The following is a 22,473-nucleotide window of genomic DNA, read 5'->3' as shown; positions in this document are numbered from 1 at the left end:
TATAGTGAAAGCAGGGGTTATATTGTGGGGGAGGGACATACAACACAACAAAGAAATAATCTTATAAATGCATTAGAAACAAATGCATGAAAGAAAAAAACATTAAAATACATATCTAAGGGTTCATTTTCCTACCATCACATTATCTGACCTTTTCTGCTTGACTCATACATATATTAGATATTGCAAATAAGGGAAACCATGGGACCTATGTTTCTTTGGGCTTGGCTTACTTCACTTAATATAATTTTTTCCAAGCCTTTCCATTTCCTAACAAATGGGGCAATGTCATTCTTTCTGATGGAGGCATAGAATTCCATTGTGTATATATACCACATTTTCTTGATCCATTCATCTACTGAGGGGCATCTGGGTTGGTTCCATATCTAGCTATGGTAAATAATGCTGCAATAAACATAGTTGTGCTGGTAGCTTTAGTGTGGTCTTGTTTGTAAACATTTGGGTAAATGCCCAAAAGTGGGATTGCTGGGTCATAGGGGAGTTCTATGTGAAGTCTTTTGAGGAACCTCCATACTGCTTTCCAAAGTGGTTGAACAAGTTTACACTCCCACCAACAATGAAGTAAGGTTCCCTTCTGTCCACATCCCCTCCAGCATCTGTTGTTGTTAGAGTTCTTGATTTTTGCCATTCTAACTGGAGTGAGGTGGTATCTCAATGTTGTTTTGATTTGCATTCCTTTTATGGCTAGGGATGTTGAGCATTTCTTTATGTGTCTATTGGCCATCCTTCTTTCTTCTGCAGAGAAGTTTCTCTTTAAGTCCTTAGCCCACTTATTTATTGGGCAGTTGTTTCTTTGAGGATTTGTTGTTGAGGGATTTAATTTTTTGAGTTCCAAGTATATTTTAGATATGAGACCCTTGTCTGTTGTATAGCTAGTGAAGATCTTCTCCCAATCGGTGGGCTTTCTATTGATCTTGCTAGCTATGTCCTTTGCCATGCAGAAGCTCTGCAACTTCATGCAATCCCATTTGTCCAACCTTTCTTTGATTTGTTGTGTTTCCGGGTCTCTATTCAGAAAATTTCGGCCTGAGCCAAGGAGACCTAGGGTTTCTCCCATTCCATCCTGTAATGTTTTTAGAGTGTCTGCTTTGACTCCGAAGTCTTTGATCCATTTGGAGTTGATTCTGGTGCAGGGTGATATATAAGGATCTAGCTTTAGTTTTCTACAAGTAGTTAACCAATTTTGCCAGCACCATTTACTGAAGAGGCTGTCTTTCTTCCATTCTATTTTTTTAGCTCCCTTATCAAAGATTAGATGGCCATAGGTCTATAGGTTCATTTCTGGGTTTTCAATTCTATTCCATTGGTCCTGAGGTCTGTTCTTATGCCAGTACCAAGCTGTTTTGATTACTATGGCTTTATAGTAGAGTTTGAAATTTGGTATTGATATTCCTCCAGCAGTGTTCTTTCCGTTGAGGAGCGTTTTTGCTATTCGGGGTCTTTTATTGTTCCATATGAATTTTTGGATTGCCTCTTCTATTTCCTTGAAAAATGAGGTTGGAATTTTGATAGGTATTGCGTTGAATTTGTAGATAGCCTTGGGAAGTATTGCCATTTTCACTATGTTAATCTTGCCAATCCAGGAGCATGGGAGGTTTTGCCATTTTCTAAGTTCTGTTTTGATTTCCTTTTTCAAGATTTTAAAGTTTTCATCATAGAGGTCCTTCACTTTTTTGGTTAAGTTAATTCCTAGGTATTTTATTTGGGGGGGCTTTTACAAATGGAGTTGCTTTCCTAATTTCATCCTCACTTTTCTCATTATTGGCATACAGAAAAGCCATTGATTTGGGGGGTTAATTTTATACCCTGCTGCTTTGCCAAAGTTTTGAATCAGCTTGAGTAATTTGGGAGTGGAGTCTATGGGATTCTTTAAATACAAGATCATGTCATCTGCAAAGAGGGAGAGTTTTATTTCTTCTTTCCCTATTTGGATCCCCTTTATGTTTGCATCTTGTCTTATTGCTGTAAGTAGGCATTCTAATACTAGATTGAAGAGAAGTGGAGAGAGTGAACATCTTTGTCTTGTTCCTGAGTTAAGAGGAAATGGCTTTAGTTTTTCACCTTTAAGTATAATGCTGGCTGTAGGTTTGTCATATAAAGCCTTTATTGTATTGAGGAATGTTCCATGGATTCCTAATTTTTCCAAAACCTTCATCATAAAGGGGTGTTGGATCTTGTCGAATGCTTTTTCTGCATCTATTGAGATAACCATGTGGTTCTCATTCTTGCTCCTGTTGATGTGATGAATAATATTAATTGATTTTGCGTATATTGAACCAGTTTTGCATCCCTGAAATGAATCCTGTTTGATCGTGGTGTATGATTTTTTGGATGAATTGTTGAAGTTGATTGGCCAAAATTTTGTTGAGAAGTTTTGCATCAATGTTCATCAAAGAAATGGGTCTATAGTTCTCTTTCTTTGATGAGTCCCTGCCTGGTTTTGGGATGAGGGTTATGATGGCTTCATAGAATGTGTTCGGTAGTGAACTTTCTCTTTCAATTTCATTGAAGAGTTGGAGGAGTATTGGTGTGAGCTCTGCTTTGAAGGTCTTGTAAAATTCTGCTGTAAAACCATCTGGTCCTGGACTTCTCTTAGCTGGGAGGTCTCTTATTGCTGTTTCTATTTCAATGCTTGATATGGGCCTGTTAAGATGGTTTAACTCATCTTGGTTTAGTTTTGGCATGTCAATATTTGCTAGGAAAAGGTCCATTTCTGTCAAGTTCTCAAACTTATTAGCATAAAGTTTTGAGAAGTATTCCCTTATAATGTTCTGAATCTTGGTTGTTTCTGTTGTGATGTTTCCATTCTCATCTCTGTGTTTATTTATTTGGGTGTGTTCTCTTCTTTTTCTGATAAGATTTGCTAAGGGTCTGTCAATTTTGTTAATTTTTTCAAAGAACCAACTCTTTGTTTTGTTGATTCTTTCTATAGTTTTTTTGGATTCTAATAATTTAATTCTAATTTAATTTTAATTATTTTTTTCCGTCTACTGGATTGGGGTTTATCTTGCTGCTCTTTTTCAAGGAGGTTCAGATGTCTCATTAAATTTTTGGTTTCAGATCTTTCCAATTTGTTGATGTAGGAGCTCAGAGCTATAAACTTGTCTCTGAGTACTGCCTTTGCTGTGTCCCAGAGGAGCTGGTAATTTGTGTGTTCATTTTTGTTGAATAGCATGAGCGTTTGAATTTCCTTTTTAATCTCTTCCATGACCCACTCGTGATTCAGCAGTGTGTTGTTCGGCCTTCATGTGTTACCAGACTTTCTTTGGTGGCTTTTTTTTGTTCAGTTCTAATTTTATTCCCTTGTGGTCAGAGAGAATGCAAGGTATAACTTCAATGTTTCTGAATTTAGACAAGTTTGCTTTGTGGCCTAAAATGTGCTCTATTTTAGAAAAATGTTCCATGTGCTGCTGAGAAAAACATGTATTCTGATGCTGCTGGGTGAAATGTTCGGTAGATGTCTGTTAAATCTAGTTGATCTATACAGCTGTTTAGGTCTGCGGTTTCTCTGTTGAGTTTTTGCCGAGTTGATCTATCTAGTGGGGAGAATGGTGTGTTAAAATCCCCAACAATTAATGTCTTTGGATCTATGTGGGATTTGAGGGAAAGTAGTGTTTCTTGGATAAATTTGGGTGCTCCATTGTTTGGCGAATAGATATTTAGAATTATAATATCCTCCTGAAGGAAAGATCCCTTAATTAGTATGTAGCGACTTTCTTTATCTCTTCTCACCAATTTTAATTTGAAGTCTATTTTATCTGATATTAGGATTGCAACTCCCACCTGTTTATGGGGGCCGTTTACTTGGTAGATTTTGCTCCAGCCTTTAACATTGAAAATGTATTTGGTTTTACGGGCAAGATGTGACTCCTGAAGGCAGCAGATAGAAGGATCTTGTTTTTTAATCCAACTAGACAGTCTATGTCCCTTAATTGGAGAGTTCAGTCCGTTAAGAGATAGGACTGAGAGGTACTTGGGAGTTCCTGCCATGTTATCCACCTTCTTGGGGGCTGCGAAAACTGGGTTCTTCCTATGGTTCTTGGATTCTCAGTTTGGGTGCAGTTTCTTGGCCTTTATTGTGGTCTTGTTGGTTTTCTATGTGTAGGACATCTTTAAGAATCTTTTGTAGGGCTGGTTTGGTGGAGATGTATTGTTTCAATTTTTCTTTGCTATGGAAGGTTTTTATTTGGCCTTCAGTTATGAAGGAGAGTTTAGCTGGGTACAGTATTCTTGGTTGATAGTTGTTTGATTTTAGGGCATGGCATATATCATTCCAGGCTCTTCTTGCTTTGATTGTCTCTGCTGAGAAATCTGAGGTGATTCTAATTGGTTTCCCTTTATAAGTGATTAATCTTTTCTCCTTGACAGCTTTAAGGATCTTTTCCTTGGTCTGAGTTGATCCTGTGTGGATTATAATGTGATGGTGGGATGTCCTATTCTGGTCTGGTCTATTTGGGGTTCTAAAGGCTTCTTGTATCTGAATAGGCCTATCTTTTTGCATGTTTGGGAAGTTCTCTGCTAGAATCCTGTTAAACAAATTTCCTAGACCATTAACTTCTGTTTCTAGATGCTCCTCTACACCCATTATCCTTAGATTAGGCCTTCTGATGGTGTCTTCCAAGTGTTGGATAGATCTATCATATTCCTTGGACTTGTCTTGGATGGTTGTATGTTCTTTCTCTATAATATCTAGGCTGTCTTCAATCCCCGAGATTCGATCTTCTGCATGGTCTAACCTGCTGTCAAGACTTTCTACTTTGTTTTTTTATTTCTTTTCCTTCTAATTGGTCAGCTTTGATGGCTTCAAATTCTTTGTTGAAGCTTTGTTTTAGATCTTGTATGAACTTCTCTACTTCCTTAATTTGGTGTTCAGTGTTTGTTCTCAAATCACTTAGTTGATTGGTTATGGTTTCCTTGGACTCCCATTCCTTCTGTTGGATTCCATTCAGCATTCCCTTTGTGGTCTCCCTGACTTCCTTCAGCTCTTTGTTAATGATTCCCATGAATGCCTTTAGTGATCTTTGTGTATTCTCTACCTGGTCTCTCAATTCCTGTATTACTCTTTGCTTAGCTTCCTCCCGCTCCCTTTCATGCCATTCCTGTAGTTCTCTTTGAGTGTTCTCCGCCTGTTCATGCCATTCCTGCCTTTCTCTTTGAGTGTTCTCAAGCTGCTCATGCAAATCCTGTTTCAGTTTTTGAGTAGCTTCCTCATGCTCATGATATTCCTGTATAAACCTTTGGATTGCCTCCTCTCTCTCCCTATCACGCTCATACAGAATCCTTTGTAGGTTTTCAATCTTTTCATTTATCATGTTTGCCAGCAGTGTTTGTAGAGCTATTTAGGAACTCTCCTCTGGATTATTCATTATGTGTTCTGTCCCCTGATTATCAAGCGTGGGAGTTGAGATACCCGGACTTGCCATTTTTCTTGTGTTTTTCCGGCTTACTCTGCCCATTTGGGATGAAAATAGCACCAGTTTTGTGCTAGAACACTATCTTAAGGCAAGCATCAACCAAAGTCTGAATTTGCACAGTCAATAGTCTACAGATACAATCTAGTTCAACAGATAAATCTATTCAACATCAAACAACTATATATTGATGGGCTACGAACCACAAAGAAGAATTTGGCAAACCAGAAATTATTAGGGTTAGCGAGAGATGTGGGTAAAAAATAGGAATAGAGTGATGTGGGAAGGTGTAGTATTATTTTTATAATTTGTAAAGCCTAAAACAATCTCTTTTTGAGAAAGGGTCTCATCATGTTAGGCTAGGTGACTTTAAATGAGGGTAACTTTTATATGTTACTGAGTATTCATTTGTTTTTGTTTTTTGGCTGTATTAGAGTTGGAACTCAGGGCTTTATGATTACTAGCATAGCACCATACCACTAGGCCATGCCTCTAGCCCTATTTTCACTGTTTTATTTAAGACAGGATCTCAGGTCACCAAGTCCCTGCTTCAGCACACACCTGAGCTGCAATTGGCCTACTTTTAGGCTTCTCATAGTTGCTGGGATGATAGATATGCATCACCACATCCAACTCCCTTCTGTGGAAACAGCATTGGCATTCTACTAGTATGACAAAATACCTGAGCAAATCAACTGAAGAGGAAGAAAGATTTTGTTTTGTCTCCTGCTTTCACAGATCTCCTCCTATGGTTTCTTTGCCTTTGGAACTGTGGCACATGATACCTTTACAGAGTTCACATCTTCATTCCTGGATGTTTGTTTGTTTTCCAGCCTGAGTTGAGTGGGATACTGTCAGTCTCTTTGTTTTGGGCCTCAGTGTTTTTCCACTCTCAAATGGCAACCTGGAGGTCAGACACATCCACACACTCCATTCATTTCCGTGGCCTGGTAGTCATACAGCCTGCAGGATTGTGGTTGAGTATAATCATCCTTTAGGATGGTTTAAGCTATTTAATGAAGTTAAAAACTCTGTCTGCAGTTCTTTGAAGAGCTTATATGGTTTCAGTCTCTACCCTGTTCCAGGACTTGCTGCTCATCCTGGCCCCTCTGAAGTTCCTTAAAGCTTTCGCCATGGATGACTAAGCACTCCAGAGAGCAATGCATCCCAGCCTGGCCCTTCTGCTCTCCATCATATCTGTGCTCTGAGATATAGATCTGAGTGGATGCACGGAGAAAAAGACAAAAAACCCAGAGGAGCAGTTATGAGACTTTCCATCTCAGATGACAGATGCCACCCAGTGGAAGGATGCTCTCTGGTCTGTTTAGGTGAATGTTTCAAAGTTAGTCAGAGAAAGTGTGGAGAAAGGAGGTCACAAAGTTTCACTTCACTGTATTTGAGGTCGTAATGATCTGTGATAGGTTTCCAAGGGTGAGGGGCTGGGAAGGTGGCTCAATGGTAGAGCGCTTGCCTTGCATGCCTGAGGTCCTGGGTTCGATTCCTCAGCACCACATAAGCAAAAAGAAAAAAGCCGGAAGTGGCGCTGTGGCTCAAGTGGTAGAGTGCTAGCCTTGAGCTGAAGAGCTGAGGGACAGTGCCCAGGCCCAGAGTTCAGGCCCCACGACCGGACCCCCCCCCCCAAAAAAAGCTGGAAGATTTCCAAGGGTGAAACATGGTTATACAGTCCAAGAACAGATCTCTCAGCATACTCATATCAAAGAAGTGTTGTTGTCCTGTCAAGATTTTGGACAACATAGTCATTTTTGTCTTGTTTTGTTTCTAATAATGTTACTTTTCAGTTTGTTAAATATATATAGATGTACATAAACATATGTGTATGGATGCATATATACACACATACATATGTACCTATACATATACACAGATATACCTTTATATATAAAAAGATATATATCTTTATATATTATACACACATATACATACACACACAGAGTTATTTTCATTGTGACCTTGATTCTTCTGTGGAGAAATAATCTTCCATATGGATCTGGGCTGGATGATCTTTGGCTAATAAAATGGAAGTGTCAGTGCCTGTTCTGAGTCCAGACCTTAGAAGATTTGTGTATTTCTACTCTTTCTCTTTGGACTCCAGCCACTGCCATGAAAACAAATTTGGACTAGCGTGCTGGAAGATGAGTAGCCCCTTGCAATTCAGAGGCAGGCGGTCCCATGTTCATTGCAAAGACGAAGTGGTCCTTAGTCAGCCAGCTTCCATGTAGCCTGCCGCTGCCCACACAAGTGAACTCAACTTAGAGAAACTTAGTCTGGCCCTGATCAGCAATGTATTGCCAATTCATACAAGGATAATATATAGCTTTTATTTTATGAACGAAGTTTTGGGATTGTAATGCAGCATAACGAACTTACTCATTACATTTAATCATAGAAGCTATTTTAAAACCCCTGAAATGTGGCAAATTAGACTTCAGATAAGATTTACTCTCCCACATTAGAAGTATAATATCAATCTCACTACCTTCCAGCTACTATTTGTAATGTATGTGTTGAAGAAGCATTAGTACACGTTGTGTTGCCGTAACAAAATACCTGAGCCTCACATTGTGGTTTCAGTGTATGACCCATACAGGCTTATGTGTTGAAGGCTTGGTTCCCCAGCTAGCAGAGGGGCCTGTACAGGTTACACCTAGTCTCAGTCCATTCTTATCTCTTTTCTTCCTGTTCTTCATAAAGTGGATTATTTTCTCTACCATATACTCTTACTACCATCATGATTTGCCCAAGTACATGGGACAAGCAACTATGGACTGAACCCTCTGAAATTGTGAGCCACAATAAATATTTATTCCTTTAAGTTGTTTATTTCATGTGTTTTGTTGCAGCAGTGAAAAGAGTATTAGCACACCTGGGTACTTTGTAAAGATAAGAGATGTCTTTAGCTTCTTCAGTTTGGGGGGCTGAGAGTTTAAGATTGAGTGGCACCATTGGTTAGTTTCTGGTTTGGGACCCCTTAGCTGGATCATAATGTGACAGATGGCATCCTGGCAAGAGCATGTAAGAAAGAGATCACACAGTGAGAGGAGAAAGCCAGCGGGATTCAGGCAAGCTCACTGTTGACATAAGAACCCACTCTCCTGGGAGCTAACGTCTAATGAACTCCACTGATCTCTTCTTCTACTGAGTTCCCATTCACTGCCTTCCACTGGGTTCTGCTTCTGGAAGGTTCTTCTACCTTCCAATACTTATTACCCTGAGAGCTTTAGCCAGGGAAGGACCCTTTGGGGGACCCCTCAACCATATATAAACCATACTCTTTGGTAAAAATGGCCTCCGCACTTAACTGATTCATAGGGCCATTTAAGAGTCTCGGTTTGTTTGTTTATTTGTTTGTAGCCCAGGCTATCCTTGAACTCACAACCCTTCAGCCTCAGCCTCTGAGTGCTAGGATTATTACAGGCATGGACCACTACACCAAGCACTGTTTAAGCATTTTTCAAGCAGTCATAAATCATCCATCAATGTTTGCCAGTATCCTTTGTCCACTTTCCTTTTATGCAGATGTTTCTTTTTTTGCTGACACTTCAAGAATTTTCAATATCTAGCTTCTCTTAGAACAATACCTAGCTTCTCTGTTTTCTACTCTTTAAGAGTAGAAAGCCAGGCACTGGTGGCTCATGCCTGTAATCCTAGCTATAAAGAGGCTAAGATCCAAGGATCGCAGTTCAAAACCAGCTCAGCAGGAAAGTCCTGAGACTCTTATCTCCAATAAACCACTCAGAAAACCGGAAGTGGTACAGTGGCTCAAGTGGTAGAGCACTAGCCTTGAGCTGAAGAGCTGAGGGACAGCATTCAGTCCCAGAGTTCAAGCCCCATGACCGACCCCCCAAAAAAGGTATTTTGATGTAATAATGAGTGAGGACAAGTTAGCTAGCTGACATTTTAATCAAACCCTTCTGTTATGAGCACATCTGACTAATCTAAAATTCTTACCCATTTAAAGTCACAATAAACATTTTACTTTTCTGTATATTTAAATAAAAAGGTTCTTTTTGTTTACTGACTTTAAAACTCTTTATGGTTTTCCATAATTTGGAAGATTATTAAAATGTAAATTTTTCCAAAATTGATATATGGATTTAGCATATTCTCAATCAAAATCCTAGCAGGAATTTTTTGCAATGAATATTGATAAACTGATCTTAAAACTCATATGGAAAGGTAAAGGAATGAAAATAGCCCAAATGATTTTGAAAAATAACAGAGCTGGAGCACTCACATGGCCTAACTTCCAGATAGTATAAATCAAATAATGTAGCACTAAAAATAGATAAGTAAATCAGCACTATAACAGTCCAGAAAGAGACCCCTACAAATATGATCAAAGGATTTTTTGAAAATTTGTAAGATCAATTCAATTGAGAAAGAATAGTCTTTTCAATAAACATCACTGGAACAATTGGACATCCATATGCATAAACAAACACGTAAACTAAACAACAACCTAAAATCTCACAACCAAAAATGGATAGTCAATCAAAATGGGCCGCACACTATGTATAAAATGTAAAAGTAAAAAGCATGTAAAACAAAATATAAGCAGAACTCTTGGTAACTTTGGCTTGCCAAGAGAGTTCTTAGATATGAGAACTTGGATGTAAGATGGTGTCTCAGCATCTCATTAACAGCTGCAAGCATTGGTATGTGCCTGTCATCCAAGCTAAGTGAGAGGCTGAGATCAGAAAATTGAAGTTTGGGCCAGCCCCAAAGTTTATAAGAAACACAAAGTTTGCAAGATTACCCTAATCCCATCTCAGGAGAAAAAGCAGGATGTGGTGTCACACACTTGATATCCCAGCTACAGTGGAAATTGTAAATAGGCACATCAAAGTCCAGGCCAGCCTGGGCAAAAAGTGAGACTCTATCTGAAAAATAACCAGAACCAAAAGGACTGGAGGCATCACTCAAGTAATAGAGCATTTGTCTAGCAAGTAGGAAGCCCTGAGTATAAACCCCAGTAGTGGCAGAGAATACAGTAACATCACCTGGAGAACTGTGTGCCTAGCTTTTTGTGTGGCTCCGTAGCTGAGCTTTGCTAAATAGTCAACTTTGAGCTCATTTGACCAAAAGGCCCGATGCTGTCAGACAAAGAGATGTGCCTAGAAAGGACTAAGAACCCAAGTGGAATAAGGAAAGAAAGGGACATGCTCCCCAAAAGGGACATGCTCCCCAAAAGGGACAGCAGCTTGTCCAAGGTTTCTGTTTCTGGAGAGCAAAATCGGTGGTGAGAGGTCCCATGAAATGAGACACTGTCCAGCACCTCCGTTTGAGCAGAAGGAAACTTGGTTTTGAGAGGTGTATGTAAGACCTACTGGCTGGTTAGCGTCAAACTTGTGTTTATTCTAGTGGAGGTTTCAGTAAGAAGGGAAGTTGTCAGGATATGAAAAAAAAAATGGCTTACATGGGGGAGGGGGATCATGGGCAGAAGAATAGGAAGAAATTACTGAGCGTTGTGAGGAAGGTAGTTAGACTCACAGAACCATCGAAGGTGGAGATTTTGTTTGTTCTCAGCATCTGATACGAACACACGTAAGCCAAATATCCACCTAAGGCACATAGATTTACATTTAGGGAAAGGCCGGTCACCAGGGACCACTGGTGGTGGGACAAAGGGGGAGTTCAATTTTACGTCCAGTCCTAGAATTCTGAGTGCTGTTTCATATGAAAGCTGGATTGAAAGGTTTGCCAACCACGGACGTGGTTTGCCACCCACCCCCGTCTTTGTAACAGCAGTTGTTTGTTGTGTGTTTGTTGTGAAGATACGGGGGCTAGCCTGAGTTGTACCTGTGACTATGAGGTGAAGGAAGTGTTTAAAACAGGTAAGAACACCTGTCACAGGATACCTGACTGGGGTGTCTGTACTGCATCCTTTCTGAAAACACTGTTTGCACACACACACACACACACACACACACACACACACACACACACACACACACACACACAAGCTGATGAGCCATGGAGGATGCTGGACCTGCCCAGGACGGGGGCTCAGTGTTGGATTATATGTGTATGTGTATATAATCATATAATATATATATCTGGCAGGGGCGAAGAGGGAGGGGTGCGCGCGCGGAGGCTGCAGGGCGGGGCAGCGCTAATGAGAGCAAACCCGGCTTGTGGTTGGTTCGGGGAGTCTGGTACCCACAGAGGAGCAGGCAAGCAGGGAGAGGATGCGGGCGGGAGGATACTGCGATGAAGTGTGCTGCGTGGCGGCTCGTGGGGCGCCGTGGTGGCAGCCGCAATCGCGCGCGCCTCTGCCGGAGCCGGCCCCTCCTGTACTGAGCACCGTCACTCCGTGACTCCAGCCGCTCCGCCGCCGATCGCTCCGGGCACCGGGCAAGCCCGAGCGCAGCGCCGGAGGGCGGCGATCGCCGTGGGTCTCGCCAAACAGCTCCCCGGTGCCAGGCACGGATGAGGGGCGCGTGCATCCTCCGATTCTAACCAGCGTGCTGACGGGAGCATGATCTGTGCCCAGTCCGGGGCTGCCAAGGTAAGCCGGGGCTCTGCCTGCCACCCCGACCCTCCCCTCCGCCCTCCTCCGGGCGGCTTCCGAGCTGCTCGCGAGGCCCCAGCTGCGCCCTCCCTTCCCCGGGACCGGGATCCACCTTCCTTCCCACCCTCCCGCTTCTCCCGCGAGGTTCAATTGTCAGCCCGGGGCGCGTCGCCGCCCGGGCCCGGCTGGAGACCCCGGCTTGGGTATGGTGGGCGCACGTTGGCCCTCCTGAGGGGGACCAAGAGAAACAAAGAAGCCCCAAGCGGGTTCGCAGCGCCTCCCCCGCCCCTCGGCACCCTCCCAGTGGCGAGGAGGTGTCAGGGGAGGGGGCGGAGAGAGCGACGTAATCCCCCTTCCCAGCCCACGCCCACCCCGGGGAAACCAAAGCTCCGGCTGTGCGCTAGGCTTTGGGCTCGCTTCTGGACAATTGTGTCCCGGGCGATGTCGGCGGTTAAACCAGCGTGCGGCCCGCGGTCTCCAGTCCAAGCAGGTGGCCAGGTGCGGCCCTTGCTCCCCTGGGTGGTGGCCGGTTGGGGACGGGGCTGGGGGGTGGGTGGTGCTGAGTGGCGCGGGGCTCCCCGGCGCCCTCCCTGTGCTCCGGCTGGCCGCGCCTCTCCGCCGGGCCTGCCACCTGAGTTTGAGCGCGAGCTGTCGGTCATGTCGCCTCTCCGAGCTGCGCCCGGCACACAGGCCGGGCAGGGAGGGGCTGGGGAAAGCGCGTCTGGTCCTCCTTTTCTTTCTTTCGTTCTTTTTTTTTTTGTTGTTGTTGGTGTTGTTCGGCTGGAGGTGCGTTTTCCTCCCCCGACGCAGGGATAGCCTAGATCTCAAACAAAGTGATCATCCCTCCATCCTCGGTGCTGGATGGTTTCCGTGGTCGGTCTGCCCTCCATACCCAAGCTGGATACCGTAACTTGTTCCCTGCCCAATTTCAGCGCGGGGTGGCGGGAGGTGGAGTGGGGGGGAGCTGGCAGCGACACAGGCTGCGGAGATGCCCGGGCGGCACCGCACGCCTCGCTCTGCAATAGAGCGGGCGCCCGCTAGCACGGGAGGATTTCCCCGGGTGTCTGAGATATGACGTGACGCGGCTGGAGTTCGGGGCGCACTTCATTGGGGGGGGATCTGCAGTGGCGCAATTCTCCCCTCGCCCCCTTGTTTTTCTTCTCTTTTTGGAAAGAGAAGTCTGTGTTCCGCAGACATGGATATGGATTCGGGAAGAGCGGCATAGTTCAAAGACAGACTAAAGAAAGCATCTTCGCTTCTCCTACCAACCCGCCCCCTTCCCCGGGATTTATTCGCGGTTTAGGGGAGGTAGATGCCCTACCGGGAAAGGCCAGCCTGTAAGCCCCCAGCAGTGTCGTGGTCCAAGACGGCTCAAAGCAGGTTCCCAGATCTGCGCGTCTCATCAGGGGACTCGCCCCGGCTGTGGCTTTCACGGTAATTCAATTCTAGATCGGGGATTCATTTTGAAAATGTGTGTTTTTCCACTAAGAAGGGATTAGAGTCCGAATGCTTTACCCGAGCACCAACGTATGTGCGCGGCGGGCAGAGAACTAGATCGTGGCTGAATTTCCTGTTGGCTGCTTCCTCCATTTGTTCCCGACTCTGGAATGTAATATTGGGGGAAATGAAGCGCTATTTTAATTCTCAGATTTACAGGCAAATTGGGCTTTGGAGTATTTCATTTCATAAGCCATATTTAGACGAGTTCAGCACCAGGGTCCCAGGCTGGTGCAGTTGACTGCTTTGCGGAATGGGAATACTCTTTTTTTGTTTGTAGATAGTTTTTCGTGAAGGCAAATTGCTTAAGTTTTTTTTTTTTTATTGTGATGTTATTGGCATGATTAAGGCCGGAAGAGCCTGGCAGTGTGCCAGTGTGGAGGGTTGCAGTTGTGTTCCTTGTGGCTATAATATCTTTTTACTTTTTTTTTTTTTTTGCACATGTAGGGCTTCAAAAGCTATAGGTGTGCTTTAGCTTTGCCTTCATGCATCAGAGTGGAGTGTTGATAAAGCAAATGTTAAAAGGCAGATGCAATCACCAGATGTGATCATCTTCCTCTCATCTCCTTCTGTACCTATAAAGTGGGTGGGATTAGCTAATTCTCCAACTTCATCTTGACTCAAGTAGCATAAGTGATAGATAACTGAGAGAAGGTTGAGAAAAGTTACCCAGTTAGGGAAGAAAAATAATTATAGCCCAAACAATACTAGCCAACCAAGACATTATAGAATTTCTAGATTTTAGACTTGAAAAATTTGAACTCCACATCTGCATCTTATCCTATAAATGAAACGAACCAACAATTCAAACAAGTCATTATTATTTGTCCACTGTAGTAAAAACATGTAGGGGGAGGGTTGGGAAGCAGAGAACAATGTTGAATTAATTGGGTAATAGGTTTTCTTATTTGAAGATTCAGTTATTCATTCCAATGTTGTCTTGGATAATTGAGAATTAGTTTATTTCCAATGATTGGTTTTGTTTCTAATAAAAGATTCTAGATTGTTCTCCTATCCTATACAGTCATTAGCAGTAACATGATTTACTTTCCTTGTTGCCGTTTGGTATTGTTCATGAAACTTGCTAGCATTGTTATGCATTATAAGAAGCCAAAAAGATAAGGATGATTCTGAACAGGTAAACAAAGTATTGTCATATGTTTATAGTAATAATCACAATTTACAAGTGGTTGCAGAGTGGTTCATTGGCCCAGGCGGAGCCCCACAATTTCCCACAGCTTCAAAGTTCTAATCCACACCTTGCCAGGTGTAATTAACCTCTTCCTCTCCTGTCTCCCTTTAGCCTTTGCATCCACACAGCTAAGGTAGCACTGGTGATGGCAGTCACCTGAATTCTAAATGTGCCACGGCGCTCCTTGTCTAAGCATGGTTTGAGTTTCTAAAGGACATTGTTCTGTTCAACTCCTCTCTCTCCAGCACTTAGCACTTTGTCCCCAGAAAGGTTTGCTGGGTGGATTTCAGGTCATCCAAATGCCCGTTGGTTGTATGGGCAAGAGGTAGGTAGGAATTCTCTGCTGCTTCGTGACTCAGCTGGGGGAATCAGAGAAGTTATGTAAGATACTTAAGGGAAATGGTGAGCCAGGACTCAAATCCAGGCCTTCCACATGGCTGCTTTTGAGAGGAGATCCACTCCTCTCAGTAAAACAAACAAACAAACCAACAATGGCACTGAGAGATTACGTTCAGATGCTGCAGGCTTGGGGTAATGAATGACCTGAAATGTTCAGTTTGACAGAATGTCTCTGCTCACTGCTAGCTCTGTCTTGCCTGAAAAGGAAACTTATTGGGTCCAAGCACTCTGTCCTGGAACCTGGACTTGAATAGAAGGATGAGACTTTTTGCCACCTTCTCTTCAAGTCTTGATTCTAAGAGCCAGAGTTTGCGAGGACAATCAACATGTTCAGAAATGTCACAGAGTGACCCACATTTGTTCAAATCACAGTCACCATACGTTGTGCTTCTGGAATGATCCAGCAGTGAGACTGGAGCCAGCCTAAGTCCTCGCACAGGCAGATTCCTGGACCTGGATGTGAAACCCTGCCTGTCTCCACACAACTAATTCCTTCTTTAGGAAGTTCAATACCTGCCTGTCCTTTCTGTAATACACCCTGGGAACACTTGATGTGCTTGGACTCAGTGAGAAGAATGGGAACTATTCTGTGTGAGTTCAATTTGCTTTAGCTTATTGAAGGTTTAGATTTTTTCTTCTGTAAAAGTGTGAAGCCAAGAGCTGAGTGCTGGTGCCTCCTGCCTATAATCTTAGTTACACCATGATCTTAAGGATCTATGTTTGAAGCCAACCCAGGCAGAAAAGTCTGGGAGACTCCATTTCCAAATAACCAGCAAAAATCTAGTCTGGAGTTACAATGCAAATAGTAGAGCACTGGACAAGCAAACCCAGCAAGCTAGAGGGTTTAAATTCAAATCCTGATGTCCCCTGTACCTCCCCCACAAAAATATTAGTAAGTTGAAACAGGCAATCCCAAAGGTCACTTCTGACACCATGATTCTGTTATTGTTTCTATTGCTTTATTCCACTGATGAACCAATTGGATGGTGAAAATATTAGTGACAATTGAACTTTGCAGTTTATATTCTGTATAATTTATGTAGAAATATTTAAGGCCATGTGTCCATCTGTGGACTATCTAATAAACACTTTGAGGCTTAGGTTCATGCTGTTTATCTGGTGTAATTCTTGTTTATAATGCTAAATTTACTATGTGGGGGGGGGGGAGAGGGTTGGTCATTTCTTGTTCCCAGCGAGGACTAAAGTGGTGAAAAACTGTACCCTTCCCTAAATGAACAAAATGCTTAGGCTTTCTGGGTCTGAGAGTCAAGGTTCTAAGTTCTCTATATAAAGGTCTATCTCCCCACCACTGAGTGTGTAACTCTCAATGTGTAACCCAGCTCGATCACCTGCAAATATCCCCTCTGATACAGCCATCATTTTCCCCTTTCAATTTCTTTGGTTTCTCATTTTGCTCCTTCTTTCCCCAATTCTTATTAGGATTTGAGCTCAAAAATCTCTGACTTGCTAGGCTAGTGCTATTCTGCTAAACCATGCCTCCAGCCTTATTTTACATTGGTTATTATTATTATTTTTTTGATTAAGGTCTTCCTACCAGGGAACATATCTGAGCCAAGATTTACTTACTCTAGGCTTGCCACTAGTACCAGGATCACAGTTGCGTACCACTGCATCTGGTTTCCTCCTGTATGTAGCATTGGAGTCTCCAGGACTTTTCTTCCTGGACTGGCCTGGGACTGTGATCTCAGCCTCCCAGATGGCTAGAGATGCTAGGCATGTGCCACTGTATTGATATCTCTTAAAGTTTTCTACCCAGGCTGGTCTCAAATCATGATCTTCCCAGTCTCCGGATCCCAAGTAATAGGATTACAGGTGTGAGCCACTGGTTCATGGTTCTTCCTCATTCTATAGCTCAGTTCAATCTTTTGTAACATCCCCACACCCAGATATGTCCAAGGATTACACTACCATCAGCTTTATACTGCCCCAGTCATGGCCTCACAAACATCCCACTTCTTGCAACTTTTTCTGGGTTCTGAGATTTACTGCTTAGCATGCTTTTCCAAGTGGAGATACCATGAGGTGGAGAGACAAAATGAATCCTCTGAAAACTCTGAACGTTTTCTTTTTTATATAACTAGAAACTTTATTGCACCTATAATGTTCTATACTTGAGCATGCAGTTCCGGCTGACCTTAAGTTGTGCTTGTATTCTGAGTTATTACATATCACGGTAGCCTCAACATAATAGGCTGCATCAGAGGAAATATTTTCTTGAAGTGAATGCTTTGGAGACAGACGCAGTTAAGGACTTTCAGGCTAGAGAGGAAGCCCTATTGGAGGGAGAAACTTTAGGAAGGGGTCAACATGAGCAAGAGCAAGAGTGTAGCCTGAGGTGTGTGCACTGAATGATGGACACAGACCATGGAGGAATCACAAAGGGAAAGGAAACATGCTTAGTGGCTTCTCCATGGATGCAAGTCTCTGGCTGTTCCTTGGGTCTGGGGGACAAGGACCTGCTTTTGAGTGGGTGAATGTCTCCCTCTTCCTCCTGATAGGTGCCTGCCATTCCTCTTCCTCGGCCTCCTTCTTGGGTGGGTCCATATCCCCCTCTCTTGGCTTCTTCCTTAGGGGAGTTTTATCTTCCTCCTTTTAGGTCTCCTCTCACTTCCTTCAGACCCCAGGCCTGCTCTGCCTCAAATGGGTTATTTCATGCTTTTCAGTTCCTGGAGATGCTGGAGAGAAGTACCTAGGAGTCTGAGCTTCTCTGGACTCCTCTCCTTGGCTTTCTGACTGTCACTGGGAACCTAAATATCAGGCATTTGGGTCTTGAAACCTCTTACAACACTTTAGGAAACAGAGTGCATTAGCAGTTTTAAATATCCCATCCCATAAGGTGTACACATGGGATTATTGGTAAACGGCTATTGTGTTCTGTGTCAGGGGTACTATATTGTGAAAGCTGACAATGCTGCTGCTACTTATTAGCAAAATATTACACAGAGATTCCCAGGTCTGTTGTATATCCATAGCAGCAAGTGAGGTATAGCATGTACATTATTTATCCAGGAACTGTGCTTTTCCCAATTTATTTGCTCAAAGCTTGATGATCATGGGGATTGCAAAATAAGGATGTGGCCTGTGGATGGGTGCTTCTGCTCTTATCAAGCATCTATCCCATGTGATGTGCAGGGGATGAAACCCAAGCTGGTATTGGGGGAGTGAGAGAGAGCTAGAAAAGGAGGCCATCTGTGCCCATGATGACGAGTGCCATCATGGAGACTTCATTCAGGGTCTCTTTTATATATTTAGGGGAACAGATTTTTCAGTTCACACTTTCTAGATATATTTGTATTGCACAGATGTCAGGGAAATATCATGTGTGTGAAAGAAGAAGAAAAGGAAAAAAGACCAAAATTCACATCCATGACCAGGGATTGTAATTCAGTTATTTTTGTCCTTAAATTGACATCTTTTTAACTTGCATGATTTCCCCAGCTTTGTGTGTTCAATTCAGAACATTTTGAGAAACAGAAACTTCAATCTTTCTCACTATTATAAGAGGTAAAGTTTAGGCTAAAAGGAAAAAAAATAATAGAGAGAGATGAGAATGAGACATCTAAGATCTTGGGCTCACAGTCCCTAACTCCACTCACTGAACTTTGACCTCTGTAAGGTATAGACAGAAATTATGTCATCATATGCTCATTGCATTTTTATCCTGGAAAAAGACTTCCATTTTCCTTACCATTATTCATTTTTAAAATAAGTTTTTATTGTGAAAATACTGTACAGAGGGGGTTACAGTTACATGAGCAAGGTAATGAGTACATTTCTTATTCAGCATTGTTGCCTCCTCCTTTGTTTCCCCCTGCCACTCCTTCCCCCGAACCCCTCCCCGCCTAAATTGTAAAAATTGTAAAGTTCGTTTTTCAATGTAGTGTCTTCTACATCTCATTGTTGCAATGAGTCCACCTGTATCCCTATTTAAACATTTTGTTTTTTCCCTTCCTCTCCCCAAATTATACCAAGATCAAATACAGTGAAAACAGGGGTTATACTGTGGGGGAGGGACATACAAAGCAACAAATAAAGATCACATTTTACCATTATTCATAATTGCTTTTACCACTGATCCTTAAAACTACTTAAATTTCCCTCTGTCATGTGTGCTGTGTGTGTGTGTGTGTGTGTGTGTGTGTGCGCGCGCGTGTGTGTAGCATGAAGTTTTAACTCGGAATCTCACTCTTGGTTAGCTTTTATGCCCAAGGCAGGCACTTTTTTAACCCCCCTCACTTGTGGCTTTTTGAAGGTTAAAGATAAGAGACTATCAGATAAGGGACTATTCTGCCTGGGCAGGCATTGAACCTTGATTTTCAGGTCTCACCCTCCTGAGTAGCTAGGATTATAGGCATGAATCACCAGCACCTGGCTTGTTCAATCATTTTGATCACTGGCGCTGGCTCCTGCCTTCCAGTTTACCCTGGCTCCCCGGGCCTCAGTCTCCAGTGTCCTGGGCCTTTCACAAGAATACCCAGCATACTCTTCCCTTGGCTCTTCTCTAGACCAGGAGGAGCTATTCCCGGCTCTGTATCCCGGTTCCTTAGTCCTCTGCTATCATTCCTTCAGAAAAAGTTCCCTGATACACTGGTAGCATACTCTCCTCTACTTACATGTTCTCTTTCTCTTCATGGCAGGGCCATGTATTATACTTATTGCCTCACTCCCTTACTAACTTGTAACCCCATTAGAGCATAACATGATTATTTACCTCACACCTGGACCCACACCTGGAACTGAACATCTACTACAATAAATGCTTGCTGACTGACTTACTGATGTAATCATCGATGCTTTCCTTAACTGGAACTCAATCATAAAAGCCATTGTGTCTGCTTGATCTATCTATCTATCTATCTATCTATCTATCTATCTATCTATCTATCTATCTATCTATCTATCTATCTATCTATCTATTTTTGTGCCAGTCTTGAGACTTGAACTCAGGAACTGGGAGCCATGACTGAGCTTTTATACTCAAGGCTAGTGCTCTACTACTTAAGCCACAATTCCACTTCTTGCTTTTTGGTGGTTAATTGGAGATAAGAGTCTCATGGACTTTCATACCCAGGCTGGCTTTGAATCATGGTCCTCAGATCTCAGCTTCCTGAGTAGCCAGGATTATTACAGGTGTGATATCAGAAATTTTCCAATAAAATAACTGGATTCATCTGAATGGCTTTAAGCCCCTGGATCTTTTGAGAGTATATGTTTCCTTTTCTATCAATAATTCCTCCCTTCTCCACAAGATTGTGGTGAGGGTTGGGCTTAAACAGGGGCCAGCTCCCGCTTGTCCTGCCCCTCTACAGCATCTAGCAAGTAGCTGTTAGTGTTGAAATGAATTGTTGCTACCAGGACTTGATAAAAACTGTTCCTTGCACTCTGGTTCTGCCTCGTCCAGGTCACAGGGTCGTTGTGAATGTGTGCATGTGCATGCTATCCCTGTGTTCAAAACCCTCAAGTTGGCCAGTCTACACAATGAGAGAACCAACTCTGAAAGCCCATTGGTAGGTCCATAGCCTGCCTGCCCTTCTGTCCTCTGATGCAGCCATTTGAATTGTTCTCTCTGAATATAACACTTTTCTGCTCTGAAACTCCCCTCTAAATTTACTGATCTTTGGTATCCATTCTAAATTCCCACCTCCTAGTGGAAGCTGTCACTCAATTTCTCAGTAGGATAATCACCTTCTCCCCTCCTCTTGAAGTCTCACTGACAGGTAACATCATGTGCTCACCATTAACTCCTCTGGCTTGCAGTCTTCCTGCTGACCAATGAGCACCTCTCAGTTACGGATATGTTGCACGTCCATAGGCATCTAGGCCATGTTTGTCCTGCAGGCTACCACAATGGGTAATTCCTTCAATGGGTATTTAGTGAGTTGAGGGACCCAGCAAACCACCAAAAAGTTGAGAAGATCTGCACTGTGTTGCTTCTAGAATGTTAATCACAGTATCAGCATCAGTAAAATGCAAACCATGATGTTAATTAGAGAGGTAGATGAGATAGGAACCAAAAGGACTGTAGTTTTCTCTGAGTGTGGGGGTGGGGAGGGGAGGAAGAGGAAGATGATCATGAACCACCTTGTGCATCACCAAGCTAGATCACCAGCCCTCGGGATGGGCCCTGCTATGTGTCCCAGGCTGGTCTTGAATTCAAAAGCCTCCTGCCTCTTGAGTGACGTGCTAAGATCACAGGTGTCTATCACAGAGCAAGGACTAGAATTTGTATCTGTTGACTCCTAAGTATCTAGAACAGTCTGTGCTGCATTCAGTAACTGCTAAAAGGCTGAATGACGTGGATTGCTGGTAATTCCCTGTTCCACAGCATTGGTGAGGCTTTTCCTAAGCTTTCGCAGAGAAGAGACAGAAGCTCATTTCTGTGGAATGTCATTCCTGAACATAGTCAGCCCTATATGGAAATTTCCCACTCATCTTTTCCAATATCTGAGGAACTTCCTTTTTGAGCCAACTTTGATTTTTAGCTCTTCTAAAAAGAAGCCACTGAATAGAACTGTCAGGATCTCAAAGAACAAGAGACTTGGAAATAAGAGACATGGGTTTTGTGTCCCCACCTCCTATTTGCTCCTTCAGTATTTGTGATTTGTTCATTTCTCTCGTGCAGATCTTGGCCACTTGGCTTTGAAGGGATACTTAGGGATTCTCCTTAAACTGGTATTCCTATGAAATGTGAGGTGGTCAGTACCTCTTGGAGCCTCTCTTATGGATAATTGGCATTAAAGTCATTGGGTGTAATTTCAGCAGGAAGTTTTATTGGCAGCATTGCTTTCTTTGTTAATAGCATCTCTACAGCAAGCTTGCACAATTTTTTATCTGTCAGAGGAATTTTGCAAACATCCTTCCTTATTGTGTTTCAATAAAGTAAAATGAATCTGTCTTAGAAGCGTACATTCTAATCACAGTGTGACATCCATGGGAAAAATGGTGGAACCCAAGTTATTTTCACCTTTTTCCCCCAAGAAAGAAAAAGGAAAAGAAGCACTGCATATGCATACATAATACATATGTATATGACAAATATATGAGCTTCTTAAAAAAAGACTTGGCCACACATCCTAAATTCAGCCAACGACAATTGCTGGAGGGGATGCGGAGAAAGGGGAACCCTACTGCATTGCTGGTGGGAATGTATACTAATACAACCACTTTGGAAAGTCTGGAGGTACCTTAGACCTCCCCTATGACCCAGCCATACCACTCCTAGGCATCACAATAGGAACCAGGATACAAGGACACATATACCTCCCTGTTCATTGCAGCACTCTTCACAATAGCCAAGATATGGAAACAACCCAGATGCCCCATTACAGATGAATAGATCCAAAAATTATGGTACCTATATACAATGGAATATTATGCAGCCATTAGAAAGGACAAAATAA

General features: G+C 42.9%; 1 protein-coding gene across 7 annotated transcripts in view; it reads left to right on the top strand.

The window, feature by feature from the left end:
* Positions 1–11,877: 11,877 nt before the first annotated feature.
* The window catches only part of Hecw1 (HECT, C2 and WW domain containing E3 ubiquitin protein ligase 1), a 306,170-nt gene continuing 295,574 nt past the window's right edge, over positions 11,878–22,473 (top strand). For 4 of the 7 annotated variants that reach the window (XM_069998173.1, XM_069998127.1, XM_069998165.1 and 1 more), the window contains exon 1: positions 11,889–11,961. In XM_069998173.1, coding sequence (XP_069854274.1) covers positions 11,932–11,961 — 30 coding nt within the window. In that variant the 5' untranslated portion in view covers positions 11,889–11,931. Of the gene's footprint in view, positions 11,962–13,311; positions 13,399–22,473 lie in introns of those variants that run through there. The other 3 variants (XM_069998137.1, XM_069998155.1, XM_069998146.1) reach the window with 3 other exon arrangements.

This window comes from Dipodomys merriami, unplaced genomic scaffold (assembly GCF_024711535.1).
Source record: "Dipodomys merriami isolate MVZ:Mamm:240054 unplaced genomic scaffold, mDipMer1.0.p SCAF_104, whole genome shotgun sequence".
Lineage (NCBI taxonomy): Eukaryota > Metazoa > Chordata > Mammalia > Rodentia > Heteromyidae > Dipodomys > Dipodomys merriami.
The sequence above is the reverse complement of the archived record's forward strand: the minus strand, read 5'-3'. Positions and strand labels throughout refer to the sequence as shown.